This window comes from Canis aureus, chromosome 25, assembly GCF_053574225.1.
Source record: "Canis aureus isolate CA01 chromosome 25, VMU_Caureus_v.1.0, whole genome shotgun sequence".
In the NCBI taxonomy this organism is placed as follows: domain Eukaryota; kingdom Metazoa; phylum Chordata; class Mammalia; order Carnivora; family Canidae; genus Canis; species Canis aureus.
In genome coordinates, this window is record NC_135635.1 from 10,615,491 (window position 1) to 10,637,720 (window position 22,230).

At 37.3% G+C, this 22,230-nt stretch overlaps 1 protein-coding gene across 4 annotated transcripts in view; it reads left to right on the forward strand.

The window, feature by feature from the left end:
* The window catches only part of ADAMTS20 (ADAM metallopeptidase with thrombospondin type 1 motif 20), a 163,041-nt gene that overhangs the window by 15,859 nt on the left and 124,952 nt on the right, over window positions 1–22,230 (forward strand). For all 4 annotated transcript variants that reach the window (XM_077870395.1, XM_077870392.1, XM_077870394.1 and 1 more), the window contains exon 4: window positions 19,828–20,087. In XM_077870395.1, the coding sequence (XP_077726521.1) occupies window positions 19,828–20,087 (260 nt within the window). The remainder of the gene's footprint in view (window positions 1–19,827; window positions 20,088–22,230) is intronic.

Below are 22,230 nucleotides of genomic sequence, written 5' to 3' on the forward strand. Positions count from 1 at the left end.
AGATGATGTTAGCCAGCTTTAAAGTTTCTATGATTTTTTTCTAGTTTTTTCTAAGTTTCTTCTTTCTTAGTCTTTGAGTCCCTAATATGTACAAAGGATTGTACTGGGTAAGACTTGCATGACTCTCTTCATTCAGGTTCTCAAAGCCCAGTGGGTGTAAAAGAACACAAGAACAGAAATCACAAAACAACCAAGGCTGCCCTGGGTTAGGAGCGATATTTTATGCAGCTGAAGGAGCTGAGAACAACTGCTTTGGGTTTTACCAAGGTGGTGATATTTAAACCACTTAATCTCCATTGTGAAGGATTCATAAGCATTTTCTTTCTTTTTTTTTTTTTTTAAGATTTTATTTATTTATTCATAGAGACACAGCTAGAGAGAGAGAGGCAGAGGGAGAAGCAGGCACCATGCAGGGAGCCCGACGTGGGACTCGATCTCGGGCAGCAGGCGGGCGCTAAACTGCTGCGCCACCGGGGCTGCCCCATAAGCATTTTCTAAGCAAAATAAAAAGGGTGGTAGTAGAGGGGGACTTGCATTCAAAAGTTTTGGATAAAGCATGGTAAAGTGACAGACATGGAGATACTGCCTTTAAATCTCTTAAAATTTTCAAGAGATGGGGACATGGCCCATGATGAGCCATGTGGGGAAGCATCTGGGTTGGTCAGGAGGCAGGGAAGTGTGGGAGAGAGTATGGGCAAAAGGCTTTATTACTACACTGTTGGGAGGTTGTTAGGTGGAGAGGGCCTCTGTTGGGCAGAAAGTAAAATCAGTACTGGGGTTTGTAGGTTGAAGGCTTTTAAGGACTTTAATGTGCCTGTGAAAGCTGGGCTGTGCTGGCAGACATAAGGATAAAACAGTTTGATTCTGTGGCTGAATGTCAAATCATGAATTAACCCGTAGGAGTTAGAAGAGGTCTGTAGAGAAGAGGGAATAGTATTGGTATGTTCAGAGTCCTGACGTGCATGAAGAGTATGGGAAGGTAGGGGAAATGGGATTCTGAAGGTACAGATGCAGATCTGAAAGGACTGTAGGATTTGTGGGCTATTCCATAGGCATTGAGAAACCCGTTTTAAAGCTGAGACATCCTATGATCTTTTGAAGGTGTTACTCACTTGGCAGTATTTATTTTTTAATTATTTTATTTTTAAAAAATATTTATTCGAGAGAGAGAGAGAAAGAGGCAGAGACACAGGTAGAGGGAGAAGCAGGCTCCATGCAGGGAGCCGGACGTGGGATTCGATCTCCAGGATCAGGCCCCGGGCTGAAGGCGGCACTAAACCGCTGAGCCACCTGGGCTGCCCAGTATTTATTTTTTACAGATAGTTTTGGGTTTGAATGAGAAGAGACTGAAGGCCAGGGTACTGAACCGAAGCAGCTCTGTTGTTGACAAAGGATTGGAATGTCCAGTGAAGTGCACGTAAGACGGTACATGGAAGATAATTTCCTTAAAGCTTTTTCCTCCGCTTTGAGGTGGTAAAGCTTGTTCTGTGTGTAAGCCATGTGGATAATATTCCTGTGAATGCATGAAAATTCTTGCAAATTTCCTTCACACACGGATGATTTCCCTTTTAAAGATTAAATCAGCATCAGTTTGGGGAAAGCTGGATGTCTTTAGTGTCAGCAGGGACCACAGTTGACTTAAGCCAGGAGTCAGGAAGAGTTCTGGCTTTGAGACTTTACCTTTCTGGGTCTTAACCTAGAGTAGATAGTAAATGGCTGATGTTTATTTCAGTAAAGGTCAAGTTTCCAGGTTTCCAGCTTCAGTACTTCACAGCTTTGGGGACCAGGAAGTCATAGGAAATGAGTAAAGTGAGGTGCCATTAGGACACAGAGGTATCCACCAGGACACAGGCATGCTTCTGGCAAAGGGTACACCGCGAATGGGAGACCAGTATTACCGGATCTTTTGTATTTTATGATTTGAAAATCTCATATTTTTGTGTAGGGGATGGGGGTGGGGTTGGGGAAGAAACACAAGAGCTGCATTTGGCTGGTTAGCTACCTGTTTACAAATCCTAAAACTTTCCAAGATCCCTGACCATGGCTAATATTTTGAGCTAATAAACTTGTTAATGGTACATTTAAGACTCAACTCAAGCTTCTAAATACGTATAGAAAAAGCTACAGAGAACTCACTCATCTGCCCACCCTTTACTAAAACTACTCTCAAGATCACTTGTGACCTACTTGCCAAAAGCAATAACCTCTCACCACTAACTCATTTTTAGGGGGTATTTCTCATTTCTCAGTATGGAGTGACTTTTTTTTTTTTTTTTTTTTTTTTTTTTTTTTAGATTTGTTTGAGAGAGTGCCTGGGTGAGGGGGAAGGGCAGTCGGAGAGAATCTTCATGCAGATTCCCAGCTGGCATAGGCCGATGTGGGGCTCAGTCTCACAACCCTGAGGTGACCTGAGCCAAAATTGAGTCACTCAACCGGCTGAGCCACCCAGGCCCCCCTGTTGCTTGACTTTAATGTAATTGTCCTATGCCTTTGGCTTCTCTGAACTAATTTGTTTCCACTTTGACTTCTTTCTTACCATTCATCCCATTTCTCTCCCTGCTGGTTAATGCTCTCCCATCCATATTTAAGTTTTTTTTTATGTGCTTTTTGTGGCCACCGTTTTAGACCATTTTTAAATTGTCTGCGTGATTTTTTTTCCTACTTCCCTAATTAAAGGATTATACTCTCTAAATGTTAACTCTTGCTTGTTAAGGTTAAATCTCAAGCCTACGGGTGTCTGCTGCTTGTGTTTTGTTGGGTGTCTCAGTGGCACTTGGATCCAGTGCATCTAAATCTTGAAGCCACCACTCTCTTCTACCTCCCTCTCCATCTCTACCAGTCACCAAAGAAGCCTTTTTTGGTGGTGGGGAGGGCCAGATCTATCTAAATCAAATGCATGCTATACAATGGAAATTTAGCAAGTATTACTTTTGAAAAGTAATTACCTAGAGAAGATGTGTATTTGAATGACAGATCATCTGCCTCAGCTGTTCAGATCTCCCTTTTTGCTTTAACTTTCATGTCCTTTAGAATATTTTAAGTAGTTATTCATCAGTCTTTTTTTTAAATTTTATTTATTTATTCATGAGAGACAGAGAGAGAGGCAGAGACACAGGCAGAGGGAGAAGCAGGCTCCATGCAGGGAGCCTGATGTGGGACTCGATCTCTGGTCTCCAGGATCACACCCTGCGCTGAAGGCGGCCCTAAACTGCTGAGCCACCTGGGCTGCCCTCATCAGTCTTATTAGTAATGTTTTGAAGTTAAATTTTGTCCCCAAGGAAAAATCCTAAATAGTGAAATTTGATCTGTTAAGGTTTTGAGATTGTGAATCCTCTGCAGTATGGCTGCCTAACGCGGATTGTGAAGCGTGCTCTTCATGGTCATCTTACGGATCTTCAAAGTAACCCTGAGCTCTGATCATTCTTACAGATGTGTCCTCTGAAGGGAAGGGCAGGAACCTAGTAGTGGTGTGACTGTTGTTCCATGCATACAGGGTTCTTATTAGTGGACCTATTTTGCCAGTTGAATGCTCTGCTTGTATAATGAAATTTGCATGTAATAGTGTATTCCAAAGAGAAGAATTCATTTCCCATATATGATGCTTATTTTGTGTTAAGTCTGTGACCATGTCCCAGAGCTTTGAAGTTCTGTTTTGCCTGAAATCTTAACTGTCAAGGGCTGCTAATAAGTGGTTAATTCCTACCTCGATTAAGTTATGTGAAATGGGTAGTGAGGAAGGGAACCAATATCCTAGGAACCAGAGTTGGGAGCATTTTGAAAACCGAACATGGAAAGTAACTTTAATCTCTTACATTTTAGGTGCAGTAACAGTTCTTTTTGTCTACCTGTCTACTCCTAAGAATTGAGTTTTTCTAAATCTCTTCTTTATACAAGGGTTATTTATACTGTATCATTAGACTAGAAATACTGATTTATTCTCCGTTTTGAAGGCAAGGTTGTTTTCCCCTTGATAACCTCTCTGCTAGCTTGGAAGTGAATTAGGAGAGGATTACGAGGTCTTAAGGTGTAAGATAAGCTATCCTAATCATAGCCCTTGATTGGAGAGTAAGATCTGCTAGTGTCTTAAATATAATGGTGTCAAACTACTTTAAATCCATTACAATTTTATTTCCTTCCATGGCTGTAAAATTAGAGCTTCTCATGTGTTAGGAGTTTTAATTTTTTCTTTTTTTTTTTTTTTACTCTTGTCAACTTGTTTTGGTTCATGTAATTATCAAATCGGTTGAGGAGGGACTGAGAATATTAACCCATTGAAATTCACGTTTGTTTTTCCGTTGTACCTCCATTAAGAACTTTTCATCTTTGCTTTAGGTTGGTGCGCTTTGTGTTTTTGAAATTTGTGTATAAGGTTTTTAGTCCCTTTGCAACTTGGTAAAATTCCTGTGAGTTTTCACTTGACAGCAATGTAAGCCTCCTCTGCTGGAATTGAATACATTTCCACTTAGCCTCATAGTAGTGCTTGCTCTTCAGTGATCTACTATCTTGTATTTCCTTTGGCTTGTTTCATATTTAGTCAGTTAGCCTTAACACAATTTTCCTTAATCTTTTCCATCTCAAATTTGTGTAAAACAAACCTTTACTCTAAATAGGAGTTGATGTAAATACTTAAGATGGTCTTCATTTATACAAACAAAAAATATTAAATGTGATTGGAATCATTCATTTTTAGGTCTTTCACTACTTGTACATTCTTAATTTCTTGCTTTACTGAAAATTGCTATTATTGTTTTATAATTAGCATCTTAATTATTTTCTTCTGGTTCATATACCTGCTTACAGTTTTTTAAGGTTAAGAATGTGGTCTCTGGAATTATGAGCTTTGGAATATCCCAAAATTTAGGGGCTATATTGTTCATGTAATTAACGCTGTCTTGCATTGTTCTTAAATTTGTTATACTTCTGTCCCACCTGTTGATTTTAAGATTTTGTTTATATTCTTTAAAGGAAATGGTAGCATTTTATTCCACTTTTTTTTTTATTCCACTTTTTTTTTTTTTTTTTTTTTTTTACATTCTTCACAGCAACTAATACTAATTATGTATATAATAACTGCTGGGCGGACGAATGAGAATTATTAGTACCAAAATAACCTTTCTGCTCCGTCAGGTGTGTAAGACAAGGTTAATTCGGAAGATGATTTGGGGCCTCATAGGAAGATGTAGCTCAGATGGGAAAGTCAGAAGGCTTACTTGAAAAAATAACTCCTTATCCGAAGCTCAAAAGATGAGCAGGATTGGTCAGGAGAAAGGGAGAGGGCAAAAAGTATTCCAGATAGAAGCGACAGCATGTGCAAATGCCTGGGGAGGAGTCAGTGCTTAAACCACTTAGGAAACCAAAAGTAAAGTGTGGGATGCCAGAAGATGCCAGGATGATGTGATGCTGGAGAAGTAAGGAGGAGCAAGCTAATGAAGGTATGGGTAAGCCTGGTGAAGGGATTTGGACTTTAACCACACCAATCCAGGGGATATTGGGAACTACATCGCCCCAGTAGTTCAAACTAAGGTCCTAGTATAGGGTCTGATTATTTTGTGGGATCTGACTTGGCCTGAACCAATTGCTGTTATTGGTGGCAGAGCTGTAATCAGCCAGACCAACCCTGCTTGTGGGTTAGGACGATACAACTGGAATCAGACAGCACTGGGGTTGCTGGGATAGGTACCCAAGTTGAAACTGGGGACTGTTGGAGGAATAGATGCTAGGTAGAGAAAATGAGAATGTGTACAAACAGGTGAACAGTTGTGATTAGTGTTGGAAAAATTGAGGTACTTTAAGCACTACAAAAGGAAAAGCCCAAAACTGGTGAGAAATTCAGAATGAAGGATGTTTTTGACAATAGATTAATAGGTTAACCTGCTGAGAGATAGAATGGATAGAGGGCTGAGATATTAGTAACATACAGGCTATGTAAAAGGACCAGTAGTACGTTTGCTGTAAAACTGTGTAGAGTTTTAGGTTAATTCACTTTTCTACTGCTATATCTAATACTTTTGTATATATTTTAGCAAATTGGGATTACTCACTTGGCTTTCTAGACATACATTCCTCAGCATCTTATTTGGGGGATGGGGAAAGTACAAAGTGGAAGTCCAAAGGTAATATTCAGGTTTTGACTTTCAAAATCTGATTTTGCAACAGCAAATAGAAATTTCTGAATTCTTTTTAGTGTATTCACTACTAGTCCTGGAGGCTTCTGTTCATAGCATTCAGCTGGAAAGAGAAAATTTATGGTGCTGGGTCAGTAGTCTGCCCTTTGTTTCTCACCTCATGGTGGGCTGGGAGAAGGAAGGAGAAGGTAAGCAAGATGAGTGCAGTGGTAAGACATGTAGGGGTTTTTCCTGTTCCATGTGATTAAGTGAAGAAAAAAAGCTGTTAAGGGGAGATTCTTGTTCTTGTTTCGCATTAATAACTCTGGAGGCTAAGGTCTCAACCTTGCCCCAACATGGATTTGTTTATTCATTTGTTCCTTCATTTGTAAAATATTTATTGAGTGCCTCCTTCGCTGAAGCTACAAAGGTGCTGGGGCCTGTTTAACATGTCCCATAACCAGCCTGTACAAGTAGGGGGGGGGGTAGTAGGAGATGAAGTCACAGTGGTAGTGGGAGGCTAGATTGAGTTGTTAATGGGTGGATCCAGGTTGTAGGGCCTGAAGACTAAACAGATTAAGGGGAGGGTGCTTTAAGAAAAATTAATGCAAAATCTCTAGGATTCTTTTTAAGGCCTGGAAAAGGGATTTTTATGAGAGACCAGAAGTTTAAGTAGCTTTTGGTTCATGGTGAATCTACCCCAACACATAGGGTATTGTAAATCATAATAAGGATTTTGGCTCCAATATTAGAAGGATTTTGAACAGGAGAGAAACCTAGATCAGCCTACGTTTTAAAGAGATCATACAGATCATTACATGCAGAAAAGACCAGCAGAACAAGGGAAAAGCAAGGAGAGTTAGGAGGGTACTGCAGTAATCAGGCTGAGCAATGATGAGGTCTGGAATTAGAGTGTAGCCATAAAGTTAGAAGTAGCCACCTGCAAAACTATGTGTTTTGATGGTCAAGCTGACAAGTGTGGGGAGTTGAATGTTGAGAGTAAGAGTGGTCAGATTATCCTAAATAGTGTGTTTAATTTTTGCCTGAACAAATGGAAGGATGGAGTTTTCATTTATTGAGCATGGGGAAGGCTATGGGAACCACAGGTTTAGGAAGGAACATCAGGAGTTTTGTTTTTGTTTTGTTTTTGTTTTTGTTTTTTCTCCTTAGATATTTTGGGTTTGCGCTGCCAACTAGATATCCAGAGGGAGACAAGCCAAGTAGGCAATAGAAAATAAATTGGAAGGTCAGTAAGGGTGTCTCGGCTTGAAATAACAGGAATTAGAGTAGCATATCCTATATCCTACATCTAAGGCTGTATGAAGTTGCATGGAGAATAGATCAGAATACAGAAGGGAACTGAACTGTGTGCAATGCCAGTGTTTAACACTTGAAAAGGTGAAGATTAAACTAGGAAAGTTTAAGAAGCCAGGAAGGTAGTAAAGGGACCAGAATGTGTGCCCCAAAGCCATTTGAAGACTTCTCAGAAACGTAGGATAGATTAATTGGCTAAATGATAGGAATTCAAAGAATATGAAGATTTGGAACTGATTACTGAATTTTGCTAAGTTAGGGGATGATTGGTGACCTCAGATGTGCTAATTGAAATGGGTTCAAGAATCTTGGCATGAATAAAACTTTAGTATTGTGAAGAGACTTAGATGAATTATTTTTAGGCTGCGTTTGTTAGGAACTAATCCTGTTGTGAAAAGCTTCATTTAAAAAGTCCTATGTTAAAAAAAAAAAATAAAAAAAATAAAAAGTCCTATGTTAAATTTTGGGATATAGTATTAAATTAAAAAACCTATCTGAAAATAAGAGCTCAGTCTGTCAATTTTAAACACATTACTCTTGTCAAAATCCCCAAAATGGACTTAAAGAAACCATCCAAAGCAATAGTAAATAAAACTTTATTTTGTTAACAGGTATTTCATAAGAATTTTAAAAATGTATCACATTTATTCAGAAAAGTGTCCCTATATGTGGATCTATTTGGGACTTCTGTTGGTCTATTCATTGTGCTACTGTACTTAAAAAATTGTGTACTGTATTTAAAAAATAGCTCTATAAGTTATGAAATGTGGAAGAAGCCCTTGACTTCGCAAGATTGTCTTGGTTTTTCTTTACCCCTTGCATTTACATATAAATCTTGGAATCAGGTTGTTGGTTTCTGCAAAAGGAAAAAAAAATGGATTTTATTAATCAAGAGCTCAATCTGGTGAGGTGGTATCTTTATAGTGTCTTCTAACCCATCAGTATGGCATATCCTCCATTTATTTATTTCCCACATTTTTTTTTTAAAGATCTTATTTATTTATCCATGAGGGACACAGGCAGAGGGAGAAGCAGGCTCCACGCAGAGAGCCCCGACATGGGACTCAATCCAGAGTCTATAGGATCATACCCTGGGCCGAAGGCGGCGCCAAAACGCCGAGCCACCTGGGGTGCCTTATTTCCCACATTAATAGTGTAGAGCTGTCCTACATCTTTGTAGAGCTGTTGTATGTCGTTTGTTCCTGGGCATTGGGGTATTGGGTGAATTTTTTTTTTTTTTTTTTTTTTTTACTGTAAGGGGTATAATATTGAAAACTTCATTTTTTCTACATAAAAAAACAATTTTCATATTGAGTTTACTGTTCAGCAACCTTGTTCATATATCCTAATAGTTTATCTGTTGATGCTTTTGGATTTGTACATGAAAAATCACAAAGACAGTTATTTCTTTACAATCTGTTAACCTTTTATTTCTTTTCTATTATTGCACTGGCTAGGATTTGTAGAACAAAGTTGACAAGACCTGGCAATAATGAAAATCCTTGCCTTATCACTGATTTTAGGAGGGAAAATTTCATCATTTTCTAACATGTGCAATGTCTGTGGAAGTTCCCCCTGTATTTCTAGCTTAATTTTTATTATTACTGGGTGTTGAATTTCATCAAAAGTATTTTCCTCTGCTTATACCAAGGTGATCATGTATTTTTCTTCGAATAACTGATTTTTTAAAAATTTATTTTAGAGTGCATGTACAAGCAGGAGCAGAGGGAGAGAATCTTAAACAGACTCCATGCTGAGTGTGGAGTCCTACAGTGGATCAATCTCATGACCTTGTGACCTTAACCTACGGAGCCACCCAAGTGCCCCCAGATAATTGATTTTCAAATGTCAAGTCCACCTCATGTTTTTATCAGGCTGGCTTTGATAACTTATTTAGAATTTTCGTATACTTGTTCATGAGTCCATTTGGTTTGTAATTTTGTCCCTTGAAAGCAAGAAGATGGTCTATGAAAGGGAATGATTAAAATGATGGGCCAGGGTATGTGAGCTGTGTAGGGATATCCTTATTTTTATTTTGCTCACTAATATCTGAGATCTACAGACCAAAGAAGTGAAAATAACTTAATAGATTTGTAAGGAGCAGTAAACATAAATTTTTCTACCTATAGTTTTAGATTGTTAATCAACCATATGGCTCATTCTACAGTTGTCCTTTGGTCTACCAACCACGATTTAATTGCAAATGCTTAGTGAAGTAAATTTTAATCTTTGGCTCTCTACCGCTTACCCATGTGATAATTCCTCCTGAAAAGGAAGTAAAGACTTTAATTATTTGCAATTAGAATCTGATTCAGTATTGCTGCCCTATTTAAAGACCTGGAGACATGAGATTGGGCTGCTCTCACAATGAGTACAAATGCAGGGGAAACAGCACAAGCATGGTCCATGCTCTTGGCTGGTCCCTGCCTGTGTTCTACTCTTTGTGAAGATCATTACTGCTGGAGTAAGAGTTGGGCCCCTTGCCAGGTCAGGCGACAGATACACTGTTTCATGTGGAGAATATCCAGACCTTTGGACCTACCCCAAGAAGGCTGCTTTCTTGGGCTTTTCTTTCTTGGAAGAGAGCCAGAAAACTGAAGAGGATAAAACTCCCTCATTGTGACCTGTTAGTCTGCAGTCTACAACTTTCTTTGCATACGCATAACTGTACCTAGATGTTAGATTAGATTAATATCCTGATGTTAAGATTGACAAATTGGCTCTTTTTTAAATCATGGTGATCTATGACATTCTGAGATGTACCATAAAATGAGTATCTATTTGAAAATAAGAATTCAGTTTATCAATGACTTCAAAGTTTGATTTCTTTTTTTCCCACGTATCTCAAATCAAAATCAGTGGACTTCATAAAAGCTGACAAAAGCAATGTGAATAGAAGTTAATTCCATGATACAGACATTAAGTACTATGACTTCAGAGTTTTAATTTTAACATTTTATATTATGATGGCCTTTAATTAGACCTAAGTTTCTTAACATTAATACCATATTTGAAAAAAAAAAAAACCTCTCAAGCAAATATCAAAGAGTAGAAGAATATTTCACATGAGCATTCTATTTTCAGTCAAAAGCTAGTTCAGAATGCCAGGTCTAGGAGAAATTAGAATGGCCAGAGTAGCATTAGGCAAGAATGAGTTGAAGTATAAGATTAGATTCCTTTTTAGATTCTTAGGAGTTATAACCTTATTTTCCAAAAAAGAAAAAAAAAAAACCCACTCAAGACAAACTAATAGGAAATACCCATACTAGTATTTTTAACAAGTTAGTCCTAGGGTGGAAAAATAATATAACACCAACACTTGAATTGTGATAGAGCAAATAGAGGTCATAATATTTACAAATGCCTGCTTTTATCTAACTGCATTTTGGGAGATACTAGAATACTCAGTACTTAAAATGACCTAACTGTGTTTTTGGAATGATTCCACAGGCATGAGGCTGACTGTCCTCTGGGAAATCTTGTAGTTCCGGAGCAACTCCTCTGAAATTTGGGCAACAGTTAATAGGTTAGGTGTTAATTCTTAGTAAGTGGTGGAGTGCCTGGATGGCTCAGTCTGTTAAGCATCTGACTCTTGATTTTTTTCAGCTCAGGTCATGATCTCAGGGTCATGACTTCAAGCCCCGAGTCGGGCTCCATTCTCAGTGTGGGGCCTTCTTGGGTTTCTTCTCTCCCTCTCACCATTCCCAACTCAAGTGGCCTCTCTGTTGTTTAAAAAAAAAATCATGCTAAGTGGATATGAGTTAGAATTGGATTGTCATGATGGCTCATCTGAAGGTAGGAAGATAAGATGAATAAAGTAGAATTCTGTACTGTTGTCAGTTTTATTCGTGTTCTGCTATATTTTCAGCCACACTTGCAAAATAAACCGACTAGAGATCAGTGTTCAACATGAGTTCTGAATAAGTGATTTTTCCGTAAAGAATGAAATGTCACATTTCATTTGTATTTTCAGATGCTCGGATGTAAATTTAACTCCTAACACTTTCAGACGTCTCTTCAAGAAGCCATAGAGTAGGAGTTTAGAATATCCTATTGGCATGTGTATGGTTGTCCCTCAGAAGTCTTAACACTTGTGTCAGTTGACTAATTTATCTTAGTCTCCTTTTGCTTAGAATTGTTGATAAGGGATAGGATTTGAAGTTGTGGGTAAAAAGCACTTCGTAAAATGCAAAACGTTATGCAGTTTGTCTTCTGTACCATTTGGGTGTAGTGATTGGGCTTCCAGAAGCTCAAGAGAAAGCCAGTGCATGTTCCTTTCTACCAAAAATCATCCTAAGGTTTTGAACTTACGAATGAACGTGTGCCTATTTTCAACTCCTGTGTAAGGATTGATTCAGCTTGTTAGGGAGACCTGTCTTCTGCATCTCTAGAGTGAACTCACGGGGAGGCTTATTGAAAAGGTAGGTGAAGAAAGGGTATTTTATTTACTGTAATGCTTGACATGTGTGTTCTTTGTCCTGTCAGCCTTCGTAGCAGAAGGAACTAGAATTTCTTGCTACATATAGGATTAATGGGAATACTTTGGGGGTTTCCAGTGGTTTTTTGTTTGTTTGTTTGTTTCGGGGCCTCTAGAGTGAAAGGATGGTACTGAAACTGTCTCAAGCCCATGCACAGTGGAGCTAAATGACTTTATGTCTAAATCTTGGCTCAGTTCTGATTCTGAAATTCAAGAAGGACTAGACCCCATATTCTCATGAATATGACTAGTTAGTTCCTCTTTTGGTTTTGTAGGAGACAGCATTTTCCATTATGACCCTGGTTAACTAAATTCTTAACATTCTACATGTCTTACTACATATGACCTTTAGAAGAGTCATGTGATCTGGAATTCTAATAATTGATACTGAGGAAATCTGAATTCATTTCTTTGTTATGCCACTTAGTTGGTGGCTGTTGAAATTGCGTGTAACCTGTGTCACGTGTCTGTTTTAAAATGTGTACTATAATAGAAACTGATTCAGGGATGCAATGAGGACTGGTGATGTAATGATTGTTTTATGTTTCAAGTTTTGGCCAGTCACAGGCAAGTCCATAATCTGCACACTTATTACTAGTAGGTAGGGTTCTAATTAACGGGGGAACCTCTTTGAAATACAACTTTGTAAAATACTTTAGAATCTATGTGCCATAATTCTAAAAGGGTGGTGGTGATTTTTAATATTGAAAAATCATGGAGACTATAGATTTTCATAAGTCTTTGTATTGAATACTAATGTTTTAAAAAAAAAAGTTCCTTGGGATCCCTGGGTGGCGCAGCGGTTTAGCGCCTGCCTTTGGCCCAGGGCGCGATCCTGGAGACCCGGGATCGAATCCCACGTCGGGCTCCCGGTGCATGGAGCCTGCTTCTCCCTCTGCCTATGTCTCTGCCTCTCTCTCTCTTTCTCTCTCTCTGTGTAACTATCATAAATAAATTTAAAAAAAATTAAAAAAAAAAAAAAGTTCCAGAATTATTTTATTACCTGGATAGTTGACTTTAACCTTCCTGTTTCCCCTTTTCACATAAAATGAGGATATTAAAAGTACCAACTTTACAGAATTAATAATAAAGGAGATAACTTAGGTGAAGTATACCAGTCCATGGTAAATTACTGTTTATTAGGTTTATTAGTGTCCATAGTAGCATTAATAACAAAACTTAGTAGCCTGGCATAGTAGGACATAGAATCCAGAAAACCTAAATCCTGAGGAAATAAGTTAGATTTTATAATATCTGATATGATCACTATTTCAAGGCACATAACTATTCTTTGAATTGGGAGCCCTGTTGGCTACTTAACAAGTGGTTTAAAATGCTGATGATCCAGGGCACCTGGGTGGCTCAGTTGGCTACGTGTCTGCCTTCAGCTCAGGTTATGATTCCAGGATCCTAGGATTGAGCCCTGCCTCAGGCTGTCTGCTCAGTGGGGAGTCTGCTTCTCCTTCTCCCTCTGCCTGCCTTTCCCCTGCTTGTACGCTGTCACATAGATACAATCTAAAAAAAAAAAAAAAAGGTGATGATCCAGAATAAGCTTCATTTGATTTTATGCTCATGCTATTGGAGAAGTATAAAATTTGTTCACGTGATCAAATACAGAGCATTAATGTCAGTTCTGACCTAGGTAGAGGCCAGAGTGAGTGTTTTACTTGCTATCAGGAAAATTGAAAGCAGTCTCTCCATCTTTGAATTGCTGCTGTTGTACATCACAATTAGTTACTCCTACTCTGATTTTCAGGGCTCATAAACCTTTTGTCCCTCAGTGTATCTTTCTTTCCTTTCTCTCCCAATTTTCGTCCATCTGTTTTCCTGTTGTTTTTTTTTTTTTTTTCCTTCTCTCCATGAACATTTGTTGAACACTTACAAGGGGCATACACGTTGCCCAGCATTTTTCTTAATTTTTTTTTTTTTTATATTTTATTCATGAGAGACACAGAGAGAGGCAGAGACATAGGCAGAGGGCAAGGCAGGCTCTCTGCGGGGTGCCTAATGCAGGACTTGATCCCAGGACCCTAGGGTCACAACCTAAGCCAAAGGCAGATGCTCAACCACTGAGCCACCCAGATGCCCCCATCCTTAGTATTTAAAGAGTTTATAGCTTGCCTGGTAGTGCTAGTATGACAACACTGTTTAGTGGTGGGCTTTGGGGAATAGCTTGGACTTGTGGTCTGTGTGCATCAGTGGTAATTTCTTGAGGTAAAAGGGATGCTCTTGGAAATGAATTTTTTTGGACATGAATGAAGGATGAATGGGGGTCAGGGATTGCAGATGGTGGGGTCACTTTGGAGGCTGTGCTTAATTTTGCATTCGTGATTCTAATATTCTAAAGGTGAGAGGACCTGAAAGAGTTGGGAGACACAAGGCCACTGTTGACCATAGGAACAAAACAAGTAAAAATTTGAAAGAAATGGCAGAACTTGGTAACCAGATACAAAGGGTAAAAAGAAGAGCTCACTGGTAGTGCATGGTTTAGCATGAGTTTTGCATATTAGGAAGTTATTACTCATTAATAGAACATACATGGGAATAGGAAAAGAAAATGAATTCAATTTTGTATAATTCGAAGTGTGAGTAGGGCATTCATGTAGAATTATGGGTTTCTAATTACACTGTTTACCAGTACATTTTTTAGTAAAATTTAGTAAATTTTATAGTGTAATGTTAGGTATTATTTTCAACGGTCTCCTTGCATTCTACAATACACTATACTGTTAAAAAGGTTTTATTTACAGATGTAATTATTTTATGTTCTAGTGGGCAGTTAATCCATTGCATGATGTTCCTGATTTGATGGAAATGGTTTGCTCTAAATTATTTTTGGGTCATAATACACTTGCTATTAATAAAGGATGGCACTTCATTTTAGCATTTGACTTGGAACATAAATAAAGACCAGCGTTTCATGAAGATGATGTAACTGACCAATGAGCTTTGAATAATGCCCATTTGAATATTTGGAAAGGTCACTTTATCATTTGTTAAACTGTTTAATTATGAATATCGAAACATAATGAGATTAAATATTTAAGCTTGTAAAAAGTTACAAATGCTGTTTTTAAAAACATGGGTAACTAAAAAAAATCATGATAAAACAAGTTATTTGTAATGGTTTAATGGACTTAGGGATATTAAAGAATTAAATAGTTCTGTCCACCTTCTAGTCACAGGCATCCAGCACCACCAATGTTAAAAGTTTGACATGTATACTTACCTTTTTGGCTCATTTTATATAAATTTTTATGGCCAAATACTTGTATATTCTGTGGAAGTTTTTACAAAAATAAGATACTACACCTATTACACATTTTTACTAAAAAACACATGGTCTTCCTTTCATATCAGACACACAGACTTAATTCATTTCTTAACAACTGAATAATATTTCATTACTCAGTTATTCATGTGTTGAGGTTGTTAGTTTGGAAAGTCTTAAACTGAATCTATTGGGATTTTAAGTAATAAAGACATTTATCTGCAAAATAAAAACAAAACTTTCTTCCTGATATTCGTATTGTATGTTTCATTTTATTGTCTTACTGCATTAGGTAGCATTACCAAAACAATAGTACATGATAGTAGCGAGAGTGGTCATGTTTTAATAGCTATTAGTTTGGTATATTATTAAGAATTTAATAAAATAATACATATCCTGAATATACGAATCAATATGAAATGCAGGACTCGAACAGCAACTCATATGTAGCTACATAATTCCACTCCTACCCACCCTCCCATTTTGTCCTCCCATTTGTCCCAATAATCCTCTCACCTGAGGCACCCATCATTTTAATCCCACGTAGGTCGTCCTCTTGCTTTTTATGTTCCATATGTGTTGGTAAAAGTGTGTATTTAGTTTATAACCCACCAAGAAATAGGTTTTATTTTATCTTTCTCAATTTTTAAACTTAGTGACAAGATGCATTCATACTCTTACGAGTTGGAACATGAAATATTTCTTTTGAATTCAATTATTTTGACAGTTATGTAGAACATTCCCATTTTATTTGCTATAGAAATTAAGCTTTTGAGATTTCTAATACTGTGTTTCTTAAATTCTGGTTCTTTTTTTCCTTTAACCTTCATTGTCAAACAGTATCTTTAGTGGTTAAAACCACTGACTTGAGCCAGATTCCCAGAATTTGAATCCCAGATGTGCTATTTAACATACGACTGGATTTTATTAACTCAATTATATGAAACTTTTGTTTTTGATAGGCAGATCTAAACTGTTCACTGTTATTATGATAAATGGCCTATTTAGTTTTGTTCCTTCTGTTTTTATTTGCATCTCCATTGGTGATCAACTGTGTTTGTGAGTTTTTTAATTTCCTTATTGCAGATTCTTCATCTGTAATATGGAATGAACAATACCTATCTCCTATGGTGCTGTTAAGAATACAATCTTTAGATTTGAAATTGTGTAATTTTGTTCTAAGGACTCCCCCCTCCCCCCAATTATCCTATTTTTTCCCTATTTTTGCGTTTCCTATTAACTGCTCTATCCTTTTACTGTTTTCGTTCCAATTTGGAGTTCTTATTTGTTACTTCAGCCTACACAGAGCCATCTATTCTAACTTTGTCAGTCTACGTCAGACCACAGTGCTTCCTTAATTGGATTGTGTTCTCATTTTACCTACTATTGCAAGCCAGAGAAATATTTGATTTCTTAGCAGCCAAGCTGGGCAGACTTTGGGTGATTTCTTAGGCAGTGAGCTATTGACAGGCCTTTGTAACCGCCCATTCAACTTTATATGAACTTGATTGTTTTAGACACCTCATGTAAGTGAAATCCTACAGCATTCTTTTTTTTTTTCTTTCGTGACTGGCTCATTTTACTTAGCATAACATCTTCAAGGTTCATCTATATTGTAACATGTAACAGAATTTCCCTTTAAGGCTGAATAATCCACACACACACACACACACACACACACACACACACCACACTTCATTATTCATTTATCCATTGATGGACATTTGGCTATTGGATAATACCTTTTGGTGTTGTGAATAATGCTGCAATGAACATGGATGTTTCTTTATGACCCTGTTTTTGATATTTTTGAATATATACTCAGAATTGCTGGATCATATGGTAGTTCTATTTGTAATTTTTTTAGGCATCTTTTTATTTTCTGTAGCAATTGCATCATTTTATAATTCCACCAATAGTGTGCAACGATTCCAACCTCCACATTTTTGCCAACACTTAAATTATTATAATAGCCATCCTAATGGGTGTGGAGTGATAGCTCACTGTAGTTTTGATTTGAGTTTTTCTAATTAGGAAGGTTGAGTATCTTGTCACATGCTTGTTTGGTATTTATTTATTATCTTGGCTGAAATGTCTATTCACATCCTTTGCTCATGTTTGAATAGGGCGTTTTGTGTGTGTGGAGTTGTAGGAGTCTTTTAAAAACATTGTGTACATTTATATGCACGATTCCACTTGTTTAGGAAGTTGTATTCCTGTATTTCCACTAGAATGAAATTATCTTGCTCAGGGAAAGAAAAAAAGAATAGTGGGTTAATGGAGCTGACATTTTTCAGTCCATAAATAAATAAAACCACATCCTGCACTTCATTATAGTTCTGATCCTTTTTTTTATGTGATGTTTGAGTGATTGGAACTTATGACCACAATCATTGTAGTCTATCAAGTTGTTATAGCACTGGTTCACAGCACACATCTATTGAATTGATACTCATCAATAAAAAAAAAAGTTGAAAAAATTTTCTATGATATTTTCAAATCAGATTACATTCAGCGGAGTTTCAGGAGCATGTCACCGAATGATTTATCCTAGCAAATACACAGAAAACCTCATGAGCTTTAGTAAGTATTGACAGAGATCCATTTAAAAAATTTTAGGCAGATTCAAGCACATTCCTTTGCTCACCAACAGTATTCACAGGTAGACAGTGGACAGTGCTTATGACTACTCAGTATTGCTAGACAAGATCCTGCTACCACTAGTTTCCCTAATGGAAAAAAAATGAGGCCTTTCCTGCCAGCTAAGTAGCTGAATGTGGCTCTTAGCCTGAAAGAGCCTAATCAGTGCTTTTCCCTCAGGCTTCCCAAAGCATCAACTAAGCAAATACTCAAGAACCTGGCACATCGTTAAGATTTATAAGAAGAATAGAAACACACTCAATAGCTTTGGAAGTCTATTTGTCTTCAGTAATGACAATGAAAAACCCCAAAATACAAAGCAGCTGTTGTTATTTATCACCATCACCCTAAAACTAAGGCTACATGTTTCATAAGATTTATCTGAAAAATATTTTTAAAATAAGGGAGTTAGGGCACACTTAACTCTGCTATAAGAACGGTTATGCACTTGTAAATCACTCCCCAAAAGTCTTGAGAATGAAAAACTTTTTCGTTCTTTTGCCACAGGCTTGGGTAATCGCTGTGATTGCCAAACAATCACATATAGCTCCTGCCTCAAGAATTTCGGCAGCATCACAGCACAACTCTATGAATAGGCATTTTTAGCTTTATAAAACCTAGCAACAAAGCAGCCAACTGTTTTTCCTAAACAACATAGCAGTTATAGTCAATTTTTTTATTTTATTTTTTTAATTTTTCAATTTTTTATGGTCCGTTTTTTAAAAGCTAATTTGAAGAGTATGTGCACATAGTTTTTAATATAATTAGTAATAGCAAAAGTAATAACTCCCATTTACTTAGAACTGATCTAATAGCTTTTTTGGATTATCTAATTTATTCCTTGAAAACCTTTTGGTCCTCTGATGAGTGGCAGATATATGCCAATCCAAGATATACCACTTTGGCATAAGGATTACTTTGAACTAAAAGCACTTAAAACAAGACATTTTTGACTCTTCTCTTCAGGAAAAAAAGATTTGTAGATCTTTTCTCTCATTCAATAGGTTGCCTTTTCACTCTGCTATGTCTTTTGGTGCAATTGAAAAATTTGGTTGTCCCATTAACTGTCCTTTGGTATCTTAAGAAATCCTTGCCAAATCCAATGTCATGAAGCTTTTCTATCGTATTCTCTTTTAGAACTTTCAGTGTTTGGTGTCTTTTAAGGTTTTAATCCGTTTTTTAGTTTTTATAAGTCTCTAATTTCATTCTTCTGTATGTGAATGTCCAGTTTTTTCCATCACCTCTTGTTTGAGACCATTCTTTTCCCATAGAGTGGTCTTGCCATCCTTGTTGAAGATCATTGACCATACATATGAGTGTTTCCTTCTGGGCTTTGTATTCTATTCCATTGATTTATATGCCGATCTTAATATGCACAGGTCCTATAAATGCATAGGGCTTAGATGTGGCCTCTTAAAAATTTCTAATGTTGAATAATTTGAATGCTGTATTTAAACATAAGCATGTTTTTATGCTTATAAACTGCATAAAACTTTGCATTTGGTTATATAACCAAATATTATGAAGTTTATGTCCACATTTGATTTTCTGGATTCAAAAAGCTACCATTATATGGTTTAATTTTTCTGTCTGTGGTGATCTTCACATATTGTTTAACAGAAGCTTTTGTTCTGTATTTTACACAAAATATGATTACTCTGTAATGAGTTGAAATACCATTGGCTTGAGGGCCCAGTTTACCTACTGAGAGAAATGGGAACTCTCTGATTTTTTATTAACCCAGTAGTTAATAAATGGACTTGAACAGTCATAGCTGTTTAAAAAGAAAAAAAAAAAAGACTTAAGAGTTTGGTTTTTCTTCAGGCAATCTATGAAAATGACCATCCTATTACTAGGAATGGTGATCTTCATGATACTGCTGCATAACATTGCTTAATTTCCTTTTTATCCTTGTATTTCACATTGGAATCAGATGTGTATGTATTAAATTTTTGGCTATTTTGTGCATTATTTTTAGTCACATCTAATTTAATGGCTCTGCATTATATTTTTCCCCCCAGAAAGTCAAATAAAGCAAACCACTTTACCCCTTCACAACTACAGCAACATGAACGAAGATCCTAATGTAAAGAAGGAAATGGTTTTAGGGCACCCTTCAAAAAATAAATCCTTGGAAGATGAAAGAAGTCAATTACATTCCAGGAAAAAACGTTTCTTATCTTATCCAAGATACGTGGAAGTCATGGTTACAGCTGATGCTAAAATGGTTCATCATCATGGACAGAATCTGCAGCACTATGTACTAACTCTAATGTCAATTGTAAGTAAACTCATTTAAACTTTCTAAGATGCTTAATGTTTTCTTTACATTTAACTTAAAAGTTACTTGAGCAACTTTTTAAAGCGCTTGAAAATCTCTGAGAACACTTATTGAAAATGCTTAAATTATTCTTTATCACATGAATGCTTTCTACCCCTTGGTGACAGGGAAGATCCTGGTAGCTCTGAGCTTTTGGGCCTTCAATCTGATTTTTTGTTTTAAAGATTTTATTTATTTATGAGAGACATAGAAAGAGAAAGGCAGAGACATAGGCAGAGGGAGAAGCAGGCTCTGTGCAGGGAGCCCTGCGTGGGACTTGATCCGGAATTCCAGGATCACACCCTGGGCCGAAGGCAGACGCTCAACTGCTGAGCCACCTGGGCATCCTATGAATCTTATTTTTCAACCCTCTTATTTCTTCACAGAAGGAAGGAAATCCTATTTTGCTGTTGCTACACTTGCCAAATCAGAAATTAGGGCAAATAATATTTTTTATTAACCTAGTGTTCTATTGGTTACAGATGAATAAATATAGTGTTTCAACCATCCTAAGCACTATTCAGTGCTCATCATGATAAATGTACTCTTTAATCTCCCATCACCTATTTCACCCACCTCCTCCTCTGGTAACCATCAGTTCTCTGTAGTTAAGAGTCTGTTTCTTGATTTCTGTCTTTCTTTTTTTTTTTTTTTTAATTTCATACGTGAGTGAGATCACATAATATTTGTCTTTCTGTGGCTTATTTTGCTTAGCATTATATTCTCTAGCTCCATCCATGTTGTTGCAAATGGCAAGGTTTCATTTTTTATGGCTGAGTAATATTCCATCATGTATATACTACCTCTTCTTTATCCATTCATACAATCAGTGCACTTGGGCTGCTTGCATAATTTGGCTGTCAATGCTTCAGTCAACATACGAGCATGTATCCCGTTGAATTTGTATTTTGGGACAAATACCCAGTAGTGTGATTACTGATTATAGGGTAATACCATTAACTTGTTGAGGAAACTCCACACTGTTTTCCACAGTGGCTACACCAGTTTGCCTTCCCATGAACAGTGAAAGAGGGTTCCTTATTTTCCACATCCTCACCAACACTTGTTTCTTGTGTTTTTTTTTTTTAATTTTAGCTATTCTGATAGGTATGAGGTGATACCTCATTGTGGTTTTGATTTGCATTTCCCTGATGATGAGTGATGTTGAGGATCTTTTCATGTGTTGGCTATCTGGATGTCTTTGGAGAAATGTCAGTTCATGTCTTCTGCTAGTTTTTTAATTTGATTAGTTTTTAGGGTGTTGAGTTGTATCAGTTCTTTATATATTTTGGATCTTACCCTTTATTGGCTATACCATTTGCAAATAGCTTCTCCTATTCCATAGGTTGCTTCTTAATTTTGTTGTTTCCTTTGCTATGCAGAAGCTTTGTAATTTTTATTTTAGAAGCTTTGTATTTTGATGTAGTCCCAACAGATTATTATTATTTTTTATTTCCCTTGCTTTAGGAGACCTCTCTAAACTGTTGCCATGGCTGATGTCAGAGAAATTGTTGCCTGTTCTCCCTTCTAGGATCTTCTTGGTTTCAGGTCTCATATTTGGTCTTTAATCCATTTTGAGTTTATTTTTGTGCATGGCATGAAAAAGTGATCAGGTTTCTTTCTTTTGTGTGTAACTATCCGGTTTTCCCTACGCCCTTTGTTGAAGAGATTCTTTTTCTCATTGGATATTGTTTCCCTCTTTGTTGAAAATTAATTGACCGCTTCGTTGTGGATGTGTTTTCTGGGCTTTCTCTTCTGATGATCTATGCGTCTATTTTTATGCCAGTACCATACTGTTTTAATTACTAGAGTTTTGGGGATCCCTGGGTGGCTCAGAGGTTTGGCACCTGCCTTCGGGCGTGATCCTGGAGCCCCCGGATCGAGTCCCGCATTGGGCTCCCTGCGCGGAGCCTGCTTCTCCCTCTGCCTGTCTCTGCCTCTCTCTGTCCCTCTCTCTGTGTGTGTCTCTCATGAATAAATAAAATCTTTAGAAAGAAATTACTAGGGATCCCTGGGTGGCGCAGTGGTTTGGCGCCTGCCTTTGGCCCAGGGCGCGATCCTGGAGACCCGGGATCGAATCCCACGTCGGGCTCCCGGTGCATGG